The sequence below is a fragment of the Drosophila subpulchrella genome, unplaced genomic scaffold (genome assembly GCF_014743375.2).
Source record: "Drosophila subpulchrella strain 33 F10 #4 breed RU33 unplaced genomic scaffold, RU_Dsub_v1.1 Primary Assembly Seq20, whole genome shotgun sequence".
NCBI classification, from domain to species: domain Eukaryota; kingdom Metazoa; phylum Arthropoda; class Insecta; order Diptera; family Drosophilidae; genus Drosophila; species Drosophila subpulchrella.
The window spans coordinates 1,459,684-1,481,747 of record NW_023665530.1 but is presented as its reverse complement, the minus strand read 5'-3'; the positions used below and the strand labels follow the sequence as shown (position 1 = coordinate 1,481,747).

At 38.8% G+C, this 22,064-nt stretch overlaps 1 protein-coding gene across 1 annotated transcript in view; it reads left to right on the top strand.

Moving 5' to 3' along the window:
• Positions 1-18,550, top strand: part of LOC119559291 (pleckstrin homology domain-containing family H member 2-like) — a 339,250-nt gene extending 320,700 nt beyond the window's left edge. Inside the window, exon 5 of the mRNA XM_037872368.1 lies at positions 18,482-18,550. Coding sequence (XP_037728296.1) covers positions 18,482-18,550 — 69 coding nt within the window. The remainder of the gene's footprint in view (positions 1-18,481) is intronic.
• The last annotated feature ends 3,514 nt before the right edge of the window (positions 18,551-22,064 follow it).

Sequence of the window (22,064 nt, the reverse complement as noted above, 5' to 3'; positions counted from 1 at the left end):
GCCGAAGTTCCGTCTCCTTTATTTTTTGCAACGCTAGCGAATGCAAGGGGGGCGGAATGTTCAGGCCCACTGTCCGGCGAATCTGGACTGGCCCCGCTATCCAGCTGCACCGCTCTACCGCTCTCCCGCTCTCTCGCGCTCCCGCTCTCCTGCGCTGTTCCTAGCTCCCTCTATGAAGTCTCCGCTGCGCTTTGAAGCGCAGAGCGGAGCTTAGACTAAGTAAGTTCGACTCTGGAGTTTCAACTGAAATATCCAGCTGCACCGCTCTACCGCTCTCCCGCTCTCCCGCGCTCCCGCTCTCCTGCGCTGTTCCTAGCTCCCTCTATGAAGTCTCCGCTGCGCTTTGAAGCGCAGAGCGGAGCTTAGTCTAAGTAAGTTCGATTCTGGAGTTTCAACTGAAATAAACCGCGGTCGTACCCCCGCCTACTTTCAAAGTTAATTTTTTCTCGAGCATTTATTTTCGATTAAGGGGCAATACACGTTCGAGTGGTTTCTCCCCTACAGCTTCCGCAGCCCCAGCAGCAAACGCACCAGCAGCAAGCCACCGAAGCCCAGCGAAGCAGCCCGCCGACGCCGCCAGTTTTCCCGCCGTCGCCTCCCACGCCATTCCACCAGCGCCACCACGGTACCCCGCTACCCCCCGGCGTACACATATTATTTTCCCACCAATTTTACGATCGTTCCTATGGCAGCTATATGATATAGTCTTCCGATTTTGATAAAATTGAATTCGAAATTCAAAACTAATTAAAAAATGTTATTTTCAAGGAAAGGAGGTAATATGTTAAAAAACACCAAAGATATAATTTTTTTACATATTTTTTCCGATTATTCCTATGGGAGCTATAAGATATAGTTGTCCGATCCGACTTTTGGGAAAGTTTCAGCCCGATAGCTTTAAAACTGAGAGACTAGTTTGCGTAGAAACGGACGGACAGACGGACAGACGGACATGGCTAGATCGACTCGTCTAGTGATGCTGATCAAGAATATATATACTTTATGGGGTCGGAAACGTCTCCTTCACTGCGTTGCAAACTTCTGACTGAAATCATTATACCCTCTGTAAGGGTATAAAAATAACCTTCAGGGTTTATTTTGCAAGAATTATTAAATATTTCTGTCTTAAGATTAGACATTATGTAATATTTATTTGTACATTTTGCGACGTGATTAGCAATTTATAATTTTCCATTATTATGTGAAATGGATCTAAAATTGTAGACGTCACTACGATCGTTAATAATAGGAAGTTTTGTATATATTATAGTAAGGTCTTGGTGCAAAGCGATTTTTAATTCAGGTATATCCATGTTCATGTTTATAAATTTCTTGCATGTGTTCATTGTTTAGAATTTTAGTAATAAATACATCAATGCTTGCTAGTATAATTGTGAATAATTGTGAAACTCATAAGTTCGTAAGTAAGCAAGCGCAAAGTGAAATTTCATGATCTTTAAAGGCTGTTTTAAATTTTTCAGATAAAGATTTTAAGTCTTTAAATGTTTTAGAATTAATAACGAACTGATCGATATTATTTTGTACTAAATCGTCGATTTTATTTTGGACTGTTATGAAATCATCATGATGTGTTCTTGCTATCCATTTGCAAATGATGCCTAATTCATTAACACCTCCTTTTGATCTATTGGGTTTTATTTATTTTAGGATCGTGTAATATTTTCCAATAAAAATTCTGGCAGCTGTGAATGCTTAAGAATTCTGTTTCAAGATTAATTATCTCTCTATAAAAACTTATATTAGTTATTTGAAATAATTCTGCGTATGATTCATAAATAGGAACATCTTTGGTATCCTTGTAGAGAGGGAAATCATGGCTTGTGTAATCCATAATTTTTGATTTGGTTGTAGCTACCAGCAATAATAAGTACATTATTGAAAATATTATCTGGAATTTGAGGAAAATTATTTAACATTATCTTTATGAATCTTACGGGTTCTGTTATTAAGAATAACTTTGTTAGGAAGATTTTCCTCAACAACTTTTTTTATATCTAGAATTAGTTTGTTTCTTTTCCCATATTTCTTTTTGAAGATTACCTCTCCTACGTGATAATTCTTATATTGTCTATCCTTATTGTGAAAATGTAGCATTTTCTTTTAAACTTGTTGCAATAATTTAGGAGTTTGGTCATGTTTGATTTTATTAAACAATAGATCAATAATCGTTTGTTTGTTATAGAGTAAATTGTTAAATTATATTTTTGTTCTGCTCTGATTATAATTTCGGAATAATCAATTAAATTAAGCTCGTCCTTAATGCTGCGATCTATTTCTGTTAAAGTAGAGTGTGCTCTTCCTATTTGTCCGTTGGACGTACTGTGTCAAGGATCCACAAAGAATAAAGATATCCCGTTTCTTTGCTCAAAATATTTAAATTGGGATAAAGAAAAACTTGACTCGTTATCTATCATCAATGTTTTGGCTAATGGAAATTGTTTCAAAATTTCTGAAACTTTGTTTTCTATATTTAGTTTATTCGGAATTTCGTTAACTACTAAGTATTTTGAATAAGAATTTATACAAGGAATGATATAATAATAACATAATAATATATGTCAAGATGCAAACTTTCACCATCTCTTTCCGGAACTTGTACTGTGTGTCTGATATATTTATTTTGATTGCAAATGGTGCAATTTTTATAAGCTTCTTAAGATTCTTGTATAAATTAGGCCAATAATATAGTCGAGCTATTTTTATATAGTTTTCATCAAACCCTCTATGAGCTCTACATTGCGTTTCTGTGATTAAAAGCGGCCTGTCTTCAGCGATTTCGACATCCTGGACCAATTTTTTGTGTAAAAAATGTATAGATTAAGTTAGCTTTGAGTGGTTTTTGAATTCTATAAAAGTACTCTACAGTACAGTAAACTTCTATTGTTATATTAGGTGGAATATATTCCCTCAAAATTGATATTACATTTTCTGGAGTGTCAGACTCTATAATATGTCTTGTATTTTCGAGAACATTAATCGACTTAAGTATTGTACACCTCCCCGTTGCTATTAGCAATTGTTGCTTTAACTGGTTTAAGTTAAAGTTAAGTGTTTCGCAATTTTTGCGTAATTTTGCATTTTTCATTGAGTTTTTTAAATCTATTACGAGTCGGAGTTTGGGAGTTCCATCTTCGTTGAAACCCTTTTTTGGTACTACTAGTATCGGGGAATCATATGGGCTTCTACTTGGCCTTATAATTTCTTCTTATATATATACATACATATATATATATGTAAAAATGTATCGTCAAGATTCACAGCATCGATGTCAGTCGTATATTGGGTTTCATAGCAAGGGTCCTAGGACCGATCCTTGATCATTGATAGGGATGTATGTTATTGTTAAAGGTGTCTTCTAATGCTTTGTTACTTTAGGGCGCTACTCTCAAGGAATATAATTTTTTTTGCCCATTTGTTTAAAAATATCAATTGAAACTTGTTTAAAGATATTTTCCCACGGTGCCACTTCGAGTTGGCTGATTTTATGTATGTTTGCATTTCAAGCCTTTGGAAAATCTGATATAGGTCGAGAATTCCATTAGTATATAAATCGCTAGCATCATATCTTGCAGTAATTTTATTTCCATGTTTGAAAAAACATATCTTTACATGCAAGTAAAGTAGTACTTTTCGTACTTCGTCATTGTAAATGACTTCATATACGTCGGGCTTAAAAGCTTTTTCTATAGATTGCCTAGGCAATTCTATTAATTTTTCTCCTGCGCAGGATTTTTGTCTTCTTTGATATCTTGTAATAATGTTAATTATATTGCTGATAATATTTTATAATTCTTTGATTGTTGTCCTGATAACGCATCTGCTACATAATTATCTTTACCCTTTATACTGTACTGTAAAATTATACTCCTCTAATTCAAGATTCATGAGTGTAAGTTTGGAAATGGGACTTACTTTTGAAAGATTAGATTGCCTAGGCAATTCTATTAATTTTTCTCCTGCGCAGGATTTTTGTCTTCTTTGATATCTTGTAGTAACTTTAATTATATTGCTGATAATATTTTATAATTCTTTGATTGTTGTCCTGATAACGCATCTGCTACATAATTATCTTTACCCTTTAGATACTGTTCTGTAAAATTATACTCCTCTAATTCAAGATTCATGAGTGTAAGTTTGGAAATGGGACTTACTTTTGAAAATAAGTACGTAAGTGATCTGTTTTGACAGTGAAGTGTCTACCGTTAACATATAGCCTGAAATGTGTTATTACCTAATGAATTGCTGACAGTTCTTGCTCTGTTGTACTTTGGTTGCTTCTGATCTTGATGTGTATGCCACTGGGAGTTGGAGTCCATTTTTGATTTGACTTAATACTGCTTCACACGCTTGCTTACTTGCATCTGTAATTATGCAATATTCTTTGCTAAGATCTGGGTATTGTAACAGAGTTGGGTTCACAAGTGCCGATTTGAGATGTTCGAAGGCAGTTCGGCAGTCAGCTGTCCATTCGAATTTTACATCTTTCTTACATAATCTTGTTATGTGACGAGAATGATCGGCAACACTTTTTATGAAACATCTATAGTAATTGTGAAAGCGAAAAATCATGTAGCGCTGTCCGCATCATGTGGGACTGGGTAATTTTGAATGAGGTCGCATTTTTTGTCAGCGGGCAAGGTTCCTTTATCTGTGCATGCATAAAAAATGAGCATTTTTCAGGATGAAAATTATATATCCTAACCTATGACTTTTATATCAACCATATAAAGGAATGCTTGCGATGGTTCAAGTCCTGAGAAACTTATAGTCACCATTCTCTAAAAGAAATTTGGCACTATTTTTAGGGCGAATGGTAATCGCGTGGAGCGATATGAGCCATTGCTGGCTTCTTAAAGTTCAATTTAATGAAAACCTGACATTAAGTCAATCCACGAAAAATATTTTGCTCTACCTAGCTGATCTAAAATATCTTCAATTCTGAGGATAGTCAATTACAACTCTCCAATTTTTCTTGTCGTGGAAGAGGCTTTTTTGGTACAACAAGAGTGGGCTGTTATAAGCAGATACGGATGGTTCAACTATTTTGTCCTTAATTAGTTTTGTACTTGTGCTTGAAATTCAACTTTTCCGCTATGACGACTTCTATAGTTTTTACTGGTTCATTATCCACCAATATCAATTTTTGTTTATACAAATTCAATGCGGTTATCGATTCGGTGTCTAGTCCGCTCGCTATATTGTGTGCAAATGGTTGTTAATTGTGTATGAAATTGTGGAGGAAAGTTGAGTTAATACATTTTTTTCTCTGTTTCCTAAATCTGTTCTTACTAAATCGTAGTTCGAAACGGGTTCATGTTTTGACTATTTGATCGGTAATTGTTGTATTGAGCAGTCTTATGAAAGTATTTTGGGATGTTGCTATCTTATTTGCTGCTGAATAAATACACTGTCTTTCACTGAGGCAAGTTCTATTTTTCGGACAACTTGGACCTTGCTGTCAGAACTAGCGATATGTATCCAGAACTGTATGTTATTGGAACATAAATCGGGAATTTTAAATTATTTGTTCTAATTATAAGCTAGTCTTTAGATGGTTTGAAATCGAATTGACAGTTGTATTTTTTAAATATATCGATTCCTAGTATTGTATTACAAAGAATTGCGAATTTTAAAGTTACATAATCGATATCATGTGGAAATATATATTTATTGGTTTGTATTTAAATAGATTTAAATCCTTTTGATTTGGTAACTTCTTGGCTTTTTCCTTATATATTGGTAATATGATAATTTTTTTTTAAATCGATATTTCTGTACCTGTGTATATTGAACAGACAAGTTATTTTACTGTTGCAACATTTCTGAATGTTACGAATGTATTCAGACTGAGATCGATGGTGTGAGTCTTGACGTTCTCTACTGCTGAGGATCTTAAGTTTGTTACTGCTGTTATTGTTATTAGTATTATTATTAGGGTTATAACTTTTTTTGTGTAGTTTCCTTCCTCTTTAATTTCCTCTATTCTTTCCTCTGGTACTTCCTCGTTCGTTGTTAATTTAGTAGAATTTATTATTATTATATTAACCGCGACCATTGCCTTTACCTCGATATTCACATCTGTTGCTGTAACTACCACGATGGGGTTGACCTCTTCGAGCGTACAATAGTAGTATGACAAGATGGGTTCTAGGACAATTAGCATACTAATTGCCCCCTACCAGTCAGAAGTTTATTTTGTAGCATAATACATTTATTAATTTCTTTTGGAATTGCGAACATGTTTTATTATATATTGAAATTAATTTTCTGGCTTCGTTCCGGCGATTTGCATAGAAGAGGCAGTCGCACGTTTCCGACGTCAATACAGGATCACAAAATGTAGTTTAGTTTTGAGATCATGTCCACCTCGAATCATGAACATAGTTTTAGTGTTTAGAAGGTATTGAAAATGTTGACCAATTATCTGTCCTTTAAATTGTTCAATAAATTGGTCAATTTCAGTTGTCAAAATAATCTATGCATTGTTAAGAGCACAAACCCCGCCCTAAAGGTGTGTTTCACAATAGGGAAACCGGTTTCCTTTAAGCCTGTTTAATGAGGGACAGCCCATTTCCTCGATATTATTGAGCGACGACGACTCCCAAAAAACGTCTGTAGAAATCGTTTCTTTTCCACACCTTGTAAGGAGTTGAATAACTCCCCACAAATCTAAGCAGCAGCAGCAACAGATGGCCGGCCGCTTACCAGATACCTGGCGAATTCGCGTAGTAACGGCGCGGAGAGAAGCGGTTGGAGAAGAAGAGAGTTTGGAGACCAATGTGGGAGAACATGAGAGTTTGGAGACCAAGGATGGTGGTTGTGCCTAACCGAAGTAGACACTTCTGGGTCACACCGCGGGACAAGGGGTAATGAGCACTTGTCGCTGGCACGCAGTGGGTGCTACTGAGCGCCCGGTATTGTTTCCAACTTGGCTACTGCTTGATTTGTTGGGTGCTGGTCATGTTGAGCACCCTTAAGTACGAACAGATGGAGAACAAGAGAGTTTGGAGACCAAGGTTGAAGTATGAGAGAGTTTGGAGACCAAGGAGCGGAGAATGAGAGAGTGGAGACTTGGCGGGCAGAGCAAGAGTGCCGTGTGCAAAAGGGGATAACGAAACTCCACCGGTCTTTGGACTCTGACGTGAAATTTGGACCGGGAAAAAAAGTGCCACATCTCGGCAGAGGAGCGGCACACAGGCGTGTCTCATGCAGCACAAGCGGGTCAAACAAGAGCCACGGACTTTGGACCCGGAGTGGAGAGATTCAGCGGGTTGTGCGCAAACGGAAAATTACGGTTCCAGGAGGCCCTATGTAAGGCCGCAGAGCGCTGGCACCTGGATCAGTCGATCACGAGGAGTCAAACCATCAAGATCAGTCAATATACCAAAGTGAACAGTCAGTCAACCACGTAAACTACAAGGGAGCCACAATAAGGCGAGTCGTCGAAAGCATCGCCGTGGTAAGCCTACAAGGAGCAAGATCGCCACGTCGAGACGTTCGGGACTCGGACATCAGGAGTCTCCGAATTGAGACTTAAGTAGCTGAGGTCCAGAAAGCATCACACGGCTAAGTCAAGGCGTTTGGTTTCCAACTTTGTCACGACCACACCCTGGCGAATCGCCCGGTGGGTCTGTCAGAGTCAAGCGAAAGAGGCCTGCGACGCGGAACCGTGAGCTCGGGGAGGAAAGTTGTCTAAGACCCAGCGTACCTTGTCCGACCAAGCAGGACCTGGCGTGAAGGACAAGCGGTGGATCGATTTGTGGTTTTGAGAGGCGTTGGCCTGGAGAGCCCTGCGATTACCGGCGAAGCTCCCGAACAGCAACTGCCCAAAACCCCGAGTGCCAGAAACGCCAAGCTACTAGTCAGGGAAGACGAGCGAACGACCCGTTGAAGCATTCAAGAGGCGTTGCCCTGGAGAAGCCCAGCGGTAAGACAGGAAACAGCGCAGAGGACATCGGCAGCGACGCCAGCAGACAGCACAGGCAGCCACGTTACCATCGCCGCGCGGAGCTCATTGGGTGAAGCATTAGGGTGAAGCCGGGTGGAACGTTCGTCTGCGCTAGGCGTAAAGCAAAGTGAACTGCTAGGCAGCTTTCTGGCGTTTGCCTTGCGGGACCGTCCGGGACAGAGCAAGAGACAGGTATTGCCTCGAAAGGCGTTGCCCTGGAGAGCAAGGCTTGTTCACCTAGTCTGAGAACGGTGACGCTTCCCTAAGCCCGCAAGGCCGAACTCTCTGTGAGTCCAAGGCAAGACAAGCGACACCGAGGCAGCGCGTCGGCAAGCGAGCAGAGGCGACCACTACGAGCATCCCGTGATACAGGAGCCAGCGGTCCTTAAGTCAACGCGTCGACAAGGCAGGACGGGGAACATCAGCAGCCTGTGGAACCAGAGCGAGGAGATACCGAGGCCAAATTTAGATTCCATAGCCTTGTACGCAGCACAAGTTTATTACGCGAATGTGCGACGCCCACTCCAACGCCCACAAGCCGCCCAAGCCAGTGGCGCCCACAATTTTCACGCTAGATAAAATTTAACTGAAATGTATTGGTCTCGTCAATACCTATCAATTGATCCAAAAAAAAATTTGCCACGCCCACTCTAACGCCCATAACGCTTAAATCTGTCTACCGCCGGTAGGTGGCGCATTTCAATCTCGCTTTGCTGCTTGCATATCTCCATTTCTCTTTGGTCCCTTTAGCTGAGTAACGGGTGTCTGATAGTCGAGGTACTCGACTATAGCGTTCTTCCTTGTTTTCCAGGTATATTCGTCACTTCCAGTTTAAAAGTTTGTTCATTTCTGGTTTGTTCAAACACATCGCCAAGGTTCTTGGTTAGCATCAACACTATGTCGTGCTTACATTTAAAAAAAACATTTGTATAATCCTCAGCAAATCCCAACAAATTTGTTAATGGTACAGAAAAGTTAAAGTGGGGTCCCGTAGAAATTTCGTCTCCACTGCTCTATCCAGAATTTTATAGATTTTGACTTAGAAGATTATCCAGAGATATACAATTTTTTAGGGTAGTAGTCATACCGACAAGGACTTGACACGTTGGACACGTTGTATTTAGTTGTTAACTAGCAGTATTTTGATGGTTACATTCTGTTTAGTCTTGTTTTTGGATGGTTACTATATGTAAAGTACCTGTAAAGTACTTAGTTTTGGATGGTTACTATCTGTATACTATCTGAATATTACTTGGTTTTAGATGGTAACTAACTGTTAACAAGTGTTATGAGTTGTTATAGTCTCTTATTAAGAATAATCAAAGCACACAAGTTAATTTTTCTGAGATGTGCTAGCCATTCCGTTCAAGAATCATTAACTATAAAAATGAGAAAGATTCTCTTTTTTCCGCAAATGATCCCTAAACACACAAGACCTACCCCGATCATAAACCTCGGTTAGGAAAAACCGTCTTGCTGTGAAATATCATTTCCTGACCGTCACATGCCCAAGACCCACGGCGCAGGACGACTGATAGGATCATACATCTCAACACCATTTATAAAGGATGAAGTTACGACCGTGCAACAACTCGCAAGTAGCCGATGTACCTCACTAAATAAAATACTTTCCCTTCTCTTGCACCTGTACTTTTAATTACAGTCAGATACAAAAATTTTGTAGGATCATTTAATATTTTTTTATTTATTTAATTATTGTAAACGTATTTCATTAAATTCATAATTAAATATATATTTGTATATAATTAGTTTTCTGACTCCACCCTCTGTAAGAAATATATCGGTTATTAACCTTCGTTCAGAGCGCAGATTTTCGCTTGGTTCCCATAGATGGATGTAAAACAATTCTCACAATTACCGACTACCAGTCATCGAGTGCGGACGTCTTTATTCTTTCTCATCATTGATCTTCGGAACCTGTGCTCAGTATACCTCCTCATCATCATCGACAATTAATCATTCAACGCCCTCTCCGGGCTCCCCCCATATCCCCCTTTCCCCCACTACCACAAATCACCACCGTCACCACAAGCGCAAGATAAAAATCGCATTATCAAAGACCGACAAAAAATCTCGGGCTATCATTAACGAAACGCAACGGTTTCTAAAAAATTTAGATTCGGACCACAGTAATTCTACAAATGAAAATATGTCCACAGGCCCCGAATTTAGGCAAGCAAAAAACCTTTCCGACTCTGAATCTGTAATGAACAAGATCTTTAAAGCGCCCCCTGTACCCCCCTTTTTTTCTTATTTAAATAAATGCCTTTAAAAATCACCCAATGGAATATAATTGGATTTATAAACAATTACAACCAACTATCTCTACTCATTAAAGACAATTCGCCCGATATCATATGACTACAGGAAACCCATCTGCCCAACGATTTAAATAGCTTTATTTGCCCTAAGGCCTATTTAGATTATTTCTGTAACCTACCCCATAACACGTCAGCCAAACAAGGTATTGGAGTGCTCATTAAAAGACACATCCCCCATACCCACAAACAGATTACATCAAACATATTATGGTCAGCACTCTAGCTTGATCTGGACCGGCCCATTACCATAATTAATATGTACATCCCACCTTGCCAGAGTTTTAAGAGAACCGACATCATTGACTGTTTAAACCATATGTCCGGACCCTTCATAGTGTTGGGCGACTTCAACTCTTGGAGCCCGCTTTGGGGATCGCCAAAATCCAACTCCCGGGGGAAAGCCCTGGAGCGTACAATTGCTGACCTAAATTTAATCACACTTAATGACGGCTCCGCCACTTACCTCTCGACCCACAATACTCTCACTCACGTAGATATCTCCCTGATATCCCCACAACTTGCGCACATATGCGATTGGCCGACTTGGCCAATTGGGAGAGTTTTAAAACAAAATGCACGAGTACCTCATTGACATGGAAAACTGAAAAACTAGCCCTAACAGCCAAATTGCCCAAGTTACAAAATGTATAAGGGCGGCGGCAAACTGCAGCATCCCACAAACTAAAAGCATTCCACACAAGGCCAAAGTCCCCTGGTGGAACAATTCTCTCCAGTAGCTTAGGGACGAAAAACAAGATATTTTTCACCAGTACAAATCGGACCTTACTATTCCGAATCTTTTACTCTACAAAAGATCCAACGCTTGATTCAGAAAGGCTGTACTAGCTGCCAAACGCTCCTGCTTTCAAGACTTCACGTCCCGAATCTCACCTTTCACTACCCCCAATAAGATATGATCCGACGTCAAGCGCCTAGCCGGATATGCGCCAACTTTAGCAAGAAATTGAACCTACCCCCACCGAACAGACTTAGATCGTCCAGGCCATCTCCACCCTGGTCTCAAAACCAACCTAACATCAACACGAAACTGCGTATCTCAGCAAAAAATCATACTCCCAGCTCAGTTCATCGCACCCGCTTTCAAATCGAAAAAGAACTCCTTGGTGAAAAACATTGGCTGTTTACCGACGGATCCAAAACTTTGGAATCAACCACTTTCGCAGTTATCGACGCTAACAACACCATCATATCGGGAGGGGCGCTCCTCCTCTACAATTCTATATTCGTCGCAGAAGCTTCGGCTATATTACTAGCCTGCCGCTTTGCTACCAGTAAAAACGGCGAGTTAGTTGTCTGCACTGACAGTCTGTCGTCACTCCTGGCAATAAATATCCCAGAGTATCGCGATCCCACCATAAGAGAGATACAAAGATTTACAAAAGAACATCCGGAAAAAATAACACTCTTTTGGGTCGCAAGCCCTCAAGGCATAAAGGGTAACGAAGACGCGGACCAGGCAGCCCACAACATTGGCCTCTCACCAACATTCGTTTTTACTCCAATAAACAGCAAGGACATACACAAGCTAATAGATCACAACTTGGAAAACCAAAAGATGGAGGAATGGTTCACTTTCACCCATAGATACTGAAAATTTAATCCCACATGTACAATTTTTGTACCTCTCCCAGCGGCAATCGGGAGATATCAGTGCAATACCTTTATCCGGCTTCGTATAGGACACACTAAGCACACACACGAACACCTTTTAAAAGGCATCAACAATCCGATCTGCAGTCTCTGCGGAGGAATCCCAAACACCGACCACTTTTTAGACAATTGCCCTGGACTGGCCAGTATTATAGCCCACCTGTTCGGCACACGGCCCCGTTCCCAAATCGTCGATTGCCCATCCATAGAAAATATTAAAAAAATGAACGACTTTATAGGTAAATCAAAGCTAGCAATATAATAACAAACTAAGCCCATAAAAAACACACAGCAGATTAGTTACAGTCAGAGCCTCCGCAGCCAGTGCTCGGATATTTTAGTAATAAGTTTAACATTGTATGATAAGCTTAATTTGTTAAATAAATAAAATTCTCACAACTTAATGTATCTCAGAAGTTGGATTATTTTTAAAGCATTCATTTGTTCCATCCCACACTATTTTAAATATTATTAAATATTTGATGGACGTTGATGCACTACGAGCAGTACAAACAAGTGGCCCAACGACACCAAGCACGTGCTTGTTACGCGCGGGGCCCTTTTATCAATTTGGGCAAAAATGAGAGTTCGCGAGAAAGATACAAAAAACAAATAGAGACGGGACACAAATGAAAATAAGAGAAGCAACTAAGAATTAAGCAAATGAGTTAAAATATTAGTTTTTAATACCGGGATAGAAGTTAAAGTGCAAATTAAATGGTAAAGGTTGTTATAATAATTACATAGAACGCGAAAGCGCTCGTGCAGACAAAAATTTGATGTACATCGTGGCAAATTTAGGGGATAATAATTTCGTGTTAGTCTAGCAGGGACATTGAAAGTTAGGCGGTTTACAAGTTCTACAGAATCAATATCACCTCTAATAAGATTTTGCATAAAAATAGTACCAAGCATTGTTCTACGATTTACAAGTGTAGGTAAATTAAGCAATAGTAATCTACTCTGATAGGAAGGTAGCCTTACGTTTTGATCCCAGTTCAAACTACGAAGGGCAAAAAGAAGAAATTTTTTTTGTACCGACTCAATACGGTCAATGTGCACTTGATATTGTGGACTCCAAACCGAAGAACAATATTCCAAAATAGGACGGACAAGGGAGGTAAATAATAATTTGGTTGTATAAGGGTCATCAAAATCTTTTGACCAACGCTTTATAAACCCAAGAACACTCATAGCCTCGTTGACAGTGGACATTATGTGGCAGTCAAATTTAAGTTTTGGGTCCAGAAGAACGCCTAAGTCATTAACTGAATATATACGGTCGAGTGACGTATTATGAAGAGAGTAACTAACAAAAGTAGGAGTACCCCTATAAAAAGTCATAACGTTGCATTTAAGGCAGTTCAAATCTGTATATATGACGTCAGTCTGCATTTTTTTCTTAAATCCATTAATTACAATAGATGACAATTCAAGAAGGTTAGTGGTGGTCGATCTACGCTTAACAAAACCATGCTGACACGGTGATATTAGCGAGGAACATAAATGTTGCAAATGAGAAGTAATAATACGTTCAAATGCTTTAGGAATTGCCGACAGTTTGGAAATACCTCTATAATTCTGGGCATCCGCCTTTGCACCCTTTTTGTGAAGTGGAATGATAATAGAGTCCTTCCAGATAGTAGGAAAAACTGATGATGAAATAGACAATTTAAAAAGTTTAAGAATCGGTTTACATATGGTTGACGCACAAAACTTAAGCACACACCCGGGGTGTCCATCTGGACCGGGAGAATAATTTGGCGTTGTTGTTGCTAAGTCTCTTAAGAGAGAACTTTCCGTAATTTCAGGGGTAAAAATACAATTTACCCTATTTAAGGGATTAGGGTAGTTAGAATTTGACCAAGCAGCCAAACTATAAGTAGTTTGGAAAAACTCGGCAAATAAATCAGCAATTTCAGAATCCGTCGATGCCTCCATTGAGTTAAAACGTACCGATGAAGGCAATGCCGACGACTTACGCTTGGCATTAACAAAGTTAAAAAACTGCTTCGGATCATTTGAAAATTCGAAATTACATCGACTTAAATACATAGAATAGCAATGACTATTGAGAACATTAAAGTCCGATCGAGCCACCACATATTTTGAAAAATCTGATGGCTTACCCGATTTTTTATACTTTTTATAGGTGTTTGTTTTGAGGTTTTTAAGTCTTTGATGCGCATTGGTAAACCAAGGAGGCCTGCTTAGCTTTGAAGGAAGCCTATCAGGAACGCATTCATTAAAAAAAGTATTTAACACTATAAAGAATAGTTCAGTGGCACTTTCAATATCCATACAATTGTAAAAGTCTGTCCAAATATATTGAGAAATCATATCGTTAAGTTTTTTATAGTCACATTTTCGAAAACATCTCATTTTAGTTTGAGGAACTAAAGGAGAGAGGGTATCAACACATGGGAGGCAGATTGTCAATTCCAATGTTGGATGATATCGGTCTTCAGGTACAACAAGAGCGTCAATTCTAGATACCGTGACTTCAGAAGGGTCTGAAACAAACACAAGATCTAGTTGTCTATTTAATGAACTCCGTATAAAGCTTATTTGCTGTAACGATAATTCTAAAAGACCATCTACAAAATCATGGACGGATAAGGGTATAGCGACAAGTGAGTCAGTAGGAGGAGACCAAGAAATATCAGGGAGATTAAAGTCACCCAAAACAATCAAAAGGTCTCTGTTAGAAAGAAGGGATAGAACAGATTTTTATCGCAGACAGATGGTGCTCATAAATTATTAGATCAGAGCCAGGAGTAATATAGGAACATGTAACGAAAATAGACAAGGATTGCAAGGAAACTTTCACGCTAACAAATTGAATTTCTTTAGGGGTATCATAGTGAATTTTTATGGATGTTAGGCTAGTGGTAACGGCAATTAGCACACCACCTGCAGTAAATGTAGAGGAGTCAGCATAAAGCTTGGGTAGCTTCATATTTAGTCCCCTAACATTTTGATAAGCCAAAAATAAACTTTTTAGTTTTTTAGCGCAGTGGTAGGTCTGTTATTTGTTCTCGGTTTATTGGGAACAAATTCTTTTATTACTAAATCATCATTAGGCCAAAAGCTTTCAGAAAGTAGTACCTTAAACACATCAGGCGGTGCAAATATTTTAAAAGAAGATATACTACGAGCGTATGAAAATCGAAATTGTTTAACTGTAATATTCTCGGATGGGAATTTTTAACAACTGACAGTTTCTTACGTCCCCCAGCAGCAGATTGAACTACACTAAGCTGAGAGCCAGAAACGGTACCTTCTGTACCTATAGGTACGGTCGGCACCGTAGCCGGCAATGAAGATTTTTTTACCACCAGGCTTCGAGAAACAGTGACTCCACCTGAATCAGCTGTATTCCTAGGCGCAGTTGGTTCACTTACCCCAGTGTCGACAGAAACTGCTCAGCTACCAAGTTCGGATTTGGTGAGGATACCGTGACCGTATTAACTGCGGCTAAGCTACCTTTTTTGCGTTTAGGCGACTCAGTTAGTAATTTTTTATTATTAAATTGGGCACAAACGGAATTGAACCCCTCATTGAGCTGTTTAAAAGCACCTGAGAGATTCAAAAGGCTGTCTCGAGTCTGCTTCATCAAGCCGCTCATCTCAACTACCATTTCCTTGCAGGATCCACATGACCACATGAGACCAGAATTAAGATCAATGAAGTCCCTGACTCTGCCAGTAAATCCTGCGCATTTAACGTGCATCATCGATTCGCAGAGCCAACAGAAAATAAAAGGGTCTTTAGTTGAAGACGAAAGAGTACAATTTTTCTTACAGCAGACAAGAGCCATTTAAAGTGAAGAAATAAAATAAAATAAAATATGAAAAATACCTCAAGTAAATTTGGCACTGGGATCAAATTCCAAAACCACAAAGGCACAAAACACGAAAAAAATAAGAGCGCGAGATCGCGTATTAATTTAAATGTAAGAGAGCACGAGAGAATAAATATTCTATCAACTGAGCGTAGCTTGTGGGACACTGACAACTTTACGCACGAACAGTTACAATGGAAAGCAAGCAAGAGAGAGAGAATAAGATACTAGCTCACCAGAAAATCGGCAGGTTCCGAGAGAGTTTAAATTACAGTTGTAATATAGAGCGGGAGAGAGAGTGGGAATAAAAGTGTTTTAGCAAGATTAGTGAGTGTAAAATTATACTAACAACGCTAGGAGATTAAACAAATCTACTAGAAATGTTAAAATATCTATAACCACATACCCGTTTACTGGGGGATCTAGTCAAGAACACTAACACAACTATTAGGCTATGCTTTGTTAAAAAACAAACACAAGACACTCGCAATAAATCACTGAATAAAACAAAAACTCAGAGCACAAAAGTAAACACATCTGTTCACAAGCGACGCTAAATCGATTTTTACTAACATTATAACATATTTCGAAGGCATCATTGCCTAACATAAGAGCGTATTTTAATTTGATTTCTGATTCAAGTTTATGATAGAGGTGTTGGTACCTGGTTTATCTGTTTAGTAGATGTCTACTAGTTGTTTACTAGTTGTTATAAGCTGCTTACTAGTAGACGTATACAAATTGTTTACTAGATGTTATTAGCTGGCTACTAGCTGTTTAGTTTCTGTTTACTTGATGATACTTGATAAGAATGATCAAAAATTCTTGACCACTAGACGACTTTCGATGTGAAGTTCAAACTTACACTCAGATTTTCAATGTGTTTGCTGTGTACGTGAGAAAGATTGCACAACCAAAATATCTGAAGATTGATATCTTAGAGGAACATGTCCGATTATGTTGGGGAGAAAAGTATCCTGTGATTGTAAAACTAATTGAGAAATCAAAAGAACCCCATTAGTTGTTCACGAGCTGTCTAAAATCTGTTTTGATAAGCAATTTCGATTCACGTTGACAGATATTAAGAACATATAATATTATCATCCACTTTAACTTGTGTATTGTAAAAATAAAACATTACCTTTTTTCTTATTCTTTCATCTTATGTAGGTATAATAAATTTATCCTTAACTAGGATAGCTAGCCTTACATCCCATAATTATAGGACTTAGCTACAATAAAATGTTTAGAAAGAACAAAATATATGAATGTCAAAAAACGGTTTGAAACTACCTATAATTGGGAAAGTAATTGAAATCGATCCGGCGTAATACACTAAAAACAAAAACACTGTGATTATCCTATTTTCTATCAACATTACAAATGTGTGTACCCACGCCTAAATGACCAATTGTATCCTTTGTCCAAAATGTCTGTAACTTTCACTTATAAATTTGTCACCGATAATTTAAATCCCATTTAGCAAACTTCCCAAGTTGGTAGCCTACAATAAAAAAAGGTGGAGGTGTAAAGGATTGCAAAAATGCCCCGACGCAGGCGCAAAGGTCAAGGTAATGGAAAAAATGCATGGAATATTATCCCTTCATAAAAAAGTCATAAATAATATAATTGGGAAATTATTTTTTTATTTGCGAACCATTTATAACTTTTTCCAACAACACAAAAAGTGATGTTACAAAGGATTGCTAAAATGTCTTGACGCAGGCGCAAAGGTCAAGTGATGGAAAAAATTCATGGAATATTATCCCTTCATAAAAAAAGTCATAAAAAATATAATTGGGAAAGTATTTCTTTTTATTTGCGAACCATACACCCAAAGTCATAACTGTTACCAACAATACAAATAGTGAGAGTACAAAGGGTTGCCAAAAAATCCACAGCGAAGTTGCACAGGTCAAGGTAATGGAAAAAATTAATGGAATATTATCCCTTGATAAAAAAGTCATAAAAAATATAATTGGGAAAGTATTTATTTATTTGTGAACCATACACCCAAAGTCATAACTGTTATCAACAATACAAATAATGAGAATACAATGGGTTGCCAAAAAAACCTTAGAGAAGGTGCAAAAGTAAACACAAACAATAAAAAATCCATGGAAGATTGAAAAAAAAATTTTTTATCGTAAATGGAATAACAGACTCAAAACTAATACAAGGGGTAGTCATAAATTTCTCGCCAGCACTAACATTATTTAAAGAGCTGTTCGCTGTTTGATATCCCAGTCAGAAGACCAGAAGACACCACAGGAGAACGATGAGCACTCACGAATTCCCTAGCGACATCGCTGAAATGCGCATTCGCCTGAGCGAGCAAAGACGATAGTGGGGCGCAAAAGGAGAGCCCTACCCGACCAAAGAAGGGCACGCCAACAGGCGGAAGCGCAGCAGGATGAAGCAGAGCGACAATATTGGGAGGAACTCCCCCTAATAGACGCGCTGAGGAGAGGTTCTCGCGAATCGTCCAGTAAACCAGGATAGGCTCCATGCGGTGGTAGAACGCCAGGAGCAATATATGCTTATTTACCAAGCACGGATGGCGAACCACCAGAGAATGAGGGAAGAGGCGGACTGGTATGCTGCCGTGTACCAGGGCCTGTTCTGGAACCCATTGTTCCCGGCCTTTCCCTTCAGCAGCCGGAGGAGCATCCGCCCAAGTCTAGCCTTATTCCCGACCAAGGAACGGAGACTGCAGGCGGCTAACAGAGAGGCGGAGGAGTCACTCTTAAGTAAAAAAATTATAATACAAAATAATAAAATAATAAATATATCAAAAATATAAAAAGCAAAGAAACACCCGTTTCCTCCTTTATTAAGAGATAATATTGAAATATATTGACCTACAAAATGATCATCTTCATTTTTTGAGTTTAGTCCAGGAACACTTGTATGTAGATAATCAATGGTTTTACAGGTAGTTTTGAAGTTTTACCTGTACTTAAACCCTGAATCTGTTTTCGGATTGGGTTGATTTGCATTGGTTTAAGGGGGTATGGTGTTGATCTGACATGAAATCGAAATGATATTTATAATCATTGTTTAATCACCATTATCAACAAATATAATATAAAATATAAATAAATAAATGCATTCTAGTATAACAACGAATGCGACAATCATTTGTGAGTGGGGATCTTGAAACTATGGAATGAGCTTCGCCACTTGTTTTTGAATTTAAGTGGAATAATTTTTCAACGGGCGTTTGACTCGGATTGTCTATGTGTATTGCAGTACAAAGGTCCCGGAAAGTCGGCCAGCGAAGATAATCGCCAGAGAAAACCTCTTTAGGAGGTTTAGGAGGTCGATAGGAGGGAGCCGACAGCCATAAGACGAGGAATTTTGGGACGGAGTTACTGGAGCTTGAGGCGCCCTCGCCTGCAGCTATAATGCAGTCGGAGCATATGTCTTATGCTGCCTTTACCGTTTGCCACAAGAAATTGAAGTGATCGCGTCGGATTTTACAGGCGGATAACGTTGGGGTATGAGCACCTGGAACGTTCACAGTGGCCTCAAAGTGGATCAGACAGTCAGCCGTGGCCATAAATCGGGTTAAACCGGATTTTACTGATGTTGCCATGACGTAAAAAGAATTAGAATTTTAATTCAGAAGTAACGGAACGGGCTAGAATACAATTGGAATTTAGGAACCAATCAAGATTGTAAATATATACGGTCACACAGTCGGATAGGCAGAGTCAATAAATATTTATTATATCGGATGGTCGGACTTATGTAAAGAATTACGTACTTTAATTTTGTTTGTTGGGAAGAAACATTTATTGTGAGCTCTTGACCCACTGTGCACTGGCGAAAATATCGATATACGTATGTATGTACACTAGGGTGGTCCAAAAAATGAAAACTAGTTCTCACCATTTTACATGGTAGATAAAGGTCTGTAAAAAATGTAAACAAAAATTAAAAAAATTTTTGTTGAGACTTAGACCTCTCGAATCGTCCTCAAGTTTGCTTTAAAATTACTCATACGACATGTGTTCCAGGCAGAACAATTTTCGAAAAAATCGATTTCCCACCCCCAACTTTGTCAACATTCTAAGCGGCTTCACAAAGATTATTTTAGCCTTAAAAAAAATGTTTATATAAAAGGAGAGCCTTCTTTGTCCTTCCGCATTCCATTTATGAAACGGTTTTTTTTTTTAAATAAAAAAAAATGATTTGCGAAATGCTTTAAATGACTTAATGTGCAACTTGAGGATTTAAATACCTTATTGTCAATATTTTCAAAAATTAAATCCAATTCGATCTTGTACGACCATGTAAATTCTGGTTTTAGCAACTAGAAAATGTTTTCAATTTTTAAAGCTTTCAAAGTAAGTTTGAAAGGTGACAAACGAATTTAAGAAATAAAACCAAATCAAGGCCACCCATATGAAAATAATATATTTGATCAAGGGCAACAGTGCGTATGGGTTATAAACGTTGAAACCAATTCGCAAACCCTAAAACGCGTTTTTTTCAAAAAATTTCTTTTGGTATACATTAAATACCTCAAAGCGCACCGTATAGGTGCCTTAAAAATTTCCATACAAATGTGGACCGCCCTTATGTACTCTGTACATAAATACATATGTGGGGTGCGAATAGCGGAATAACGCTGCGGGAATTGTAAAGACTTCGCTTATGTTTGTTTGTCGGCGCTTTTGTTTGTCACCTGCATAACTAAATTCCAGACGAATTGCTGGAGTAAATTTGTGGATATTGTAACTTTGTTTTTAATTTTAGAAATAATTTAGCCATATTTGTAAGTCGAGAAAAGCAGTTGGAGTGGACTGTATTAGAAAGAGTAGTTAGAGTGGACTGTATTAGAATATTTGTGTAAATATACACACGCAGCTGGAACAGAGGGAAATGGAGATATGCAAGCAGCAAAGCGAGATTGAAATGCGCCACCTATCGGCGGTAGACAGATTTAAGCGTTATGGGCGTTAGAGTGGGTCTGGCAAGCTTTTTTTTGGGTCAATCGATAGGTATTGACGAGATCAATACAGTTCAGTTAAAATTTTGTATCTAGCATGAAAATTGTGGGCGCCACAGGCTTGGGCGGTTTGTGGGCGTTAGAGTGGGCGTGGTATATTCGCGTAATAAACTTGCGCTGCGCACAAGGCTACGGAATCTAAATCTGAGATCCCAATTATCTATCCTTGATAGTTTCCGAGATATCCACGTTTATATTTACGATTTTTTGAAGTTTGTGGGCGGTTTGTGGGCGTAAAAGTGGGCGTGGCAATCGATAGGTATTGACAAGACCAATACATTTCAGTTAAAATTTGTATTCTAGCATCAAAACTGTAGGAGCCACAGTTTTGGGCGGTTTGTGGGCGTTAGAGTGAGCGTGGCACCCTACTGAAACAAACTTGCGCTGCGTAAGAAGCTCAGGAATCTGCACGCCAAATCTCAATAGCCTAGCTCTCATAGTTTCCGAGATCTCAGCGTTCATCCGGACAGACAGACAGACGGTCAGACGGACAGATGGACAGACGGACAGACGGACATGGCTAGATCGACTCGGCTTGTGATCCTGATCAAGAATATATATACTTTATGGGGTCGGAAACGCTTCCTTCTGCCTGTTACATACTTTCCGACGAATCTAGTATACCCTTTTACTCTACGAGTAACGTGTATAATAAGAAGTGCAAATCTTAAGGAAAAATTTTATGATCGGGAAAATTTTACTGTGGCTGAGTTATATTTTACACACAACTGGAATTGAAAATATATTTATGACTAAAATTAAATAGTTGCACTGAAATATCTATTGGAATTGTTTGAATTGTACAATTGTGGGCAAAGGAAACTGGAATATTGTCGGGCACAAATAACGGAATTGAAATACATATATTCATTGCCATTGCGTCGGATTAATCACTTTTGGATTTAGACAATATATCATACAGAAAGTTAGTCGAAATAGGGTTCGAAAAACTGGCTGTATGATCGGCAAAATATAGTAAGTGGAACTTATCTGGATCGGTTCAAGCCTGCTTGGAAAAATCAAAGGAAACTCCAGGAGAGGAAAATCCAAAGATTTTTAAGTCCGGCTCGAAGGACCTAAATGATGGGGCGGGGTGGCTTGTTCGCAGAAATAGATGAAGTCCCAAGAACGAAGGGTACGCAAAAAAACACGGGGGTACTTTGGGGTTTTTTGTGCGACGTGCATAGGTGTTTATTGGTACACTTGGACATAAGCGTTCGT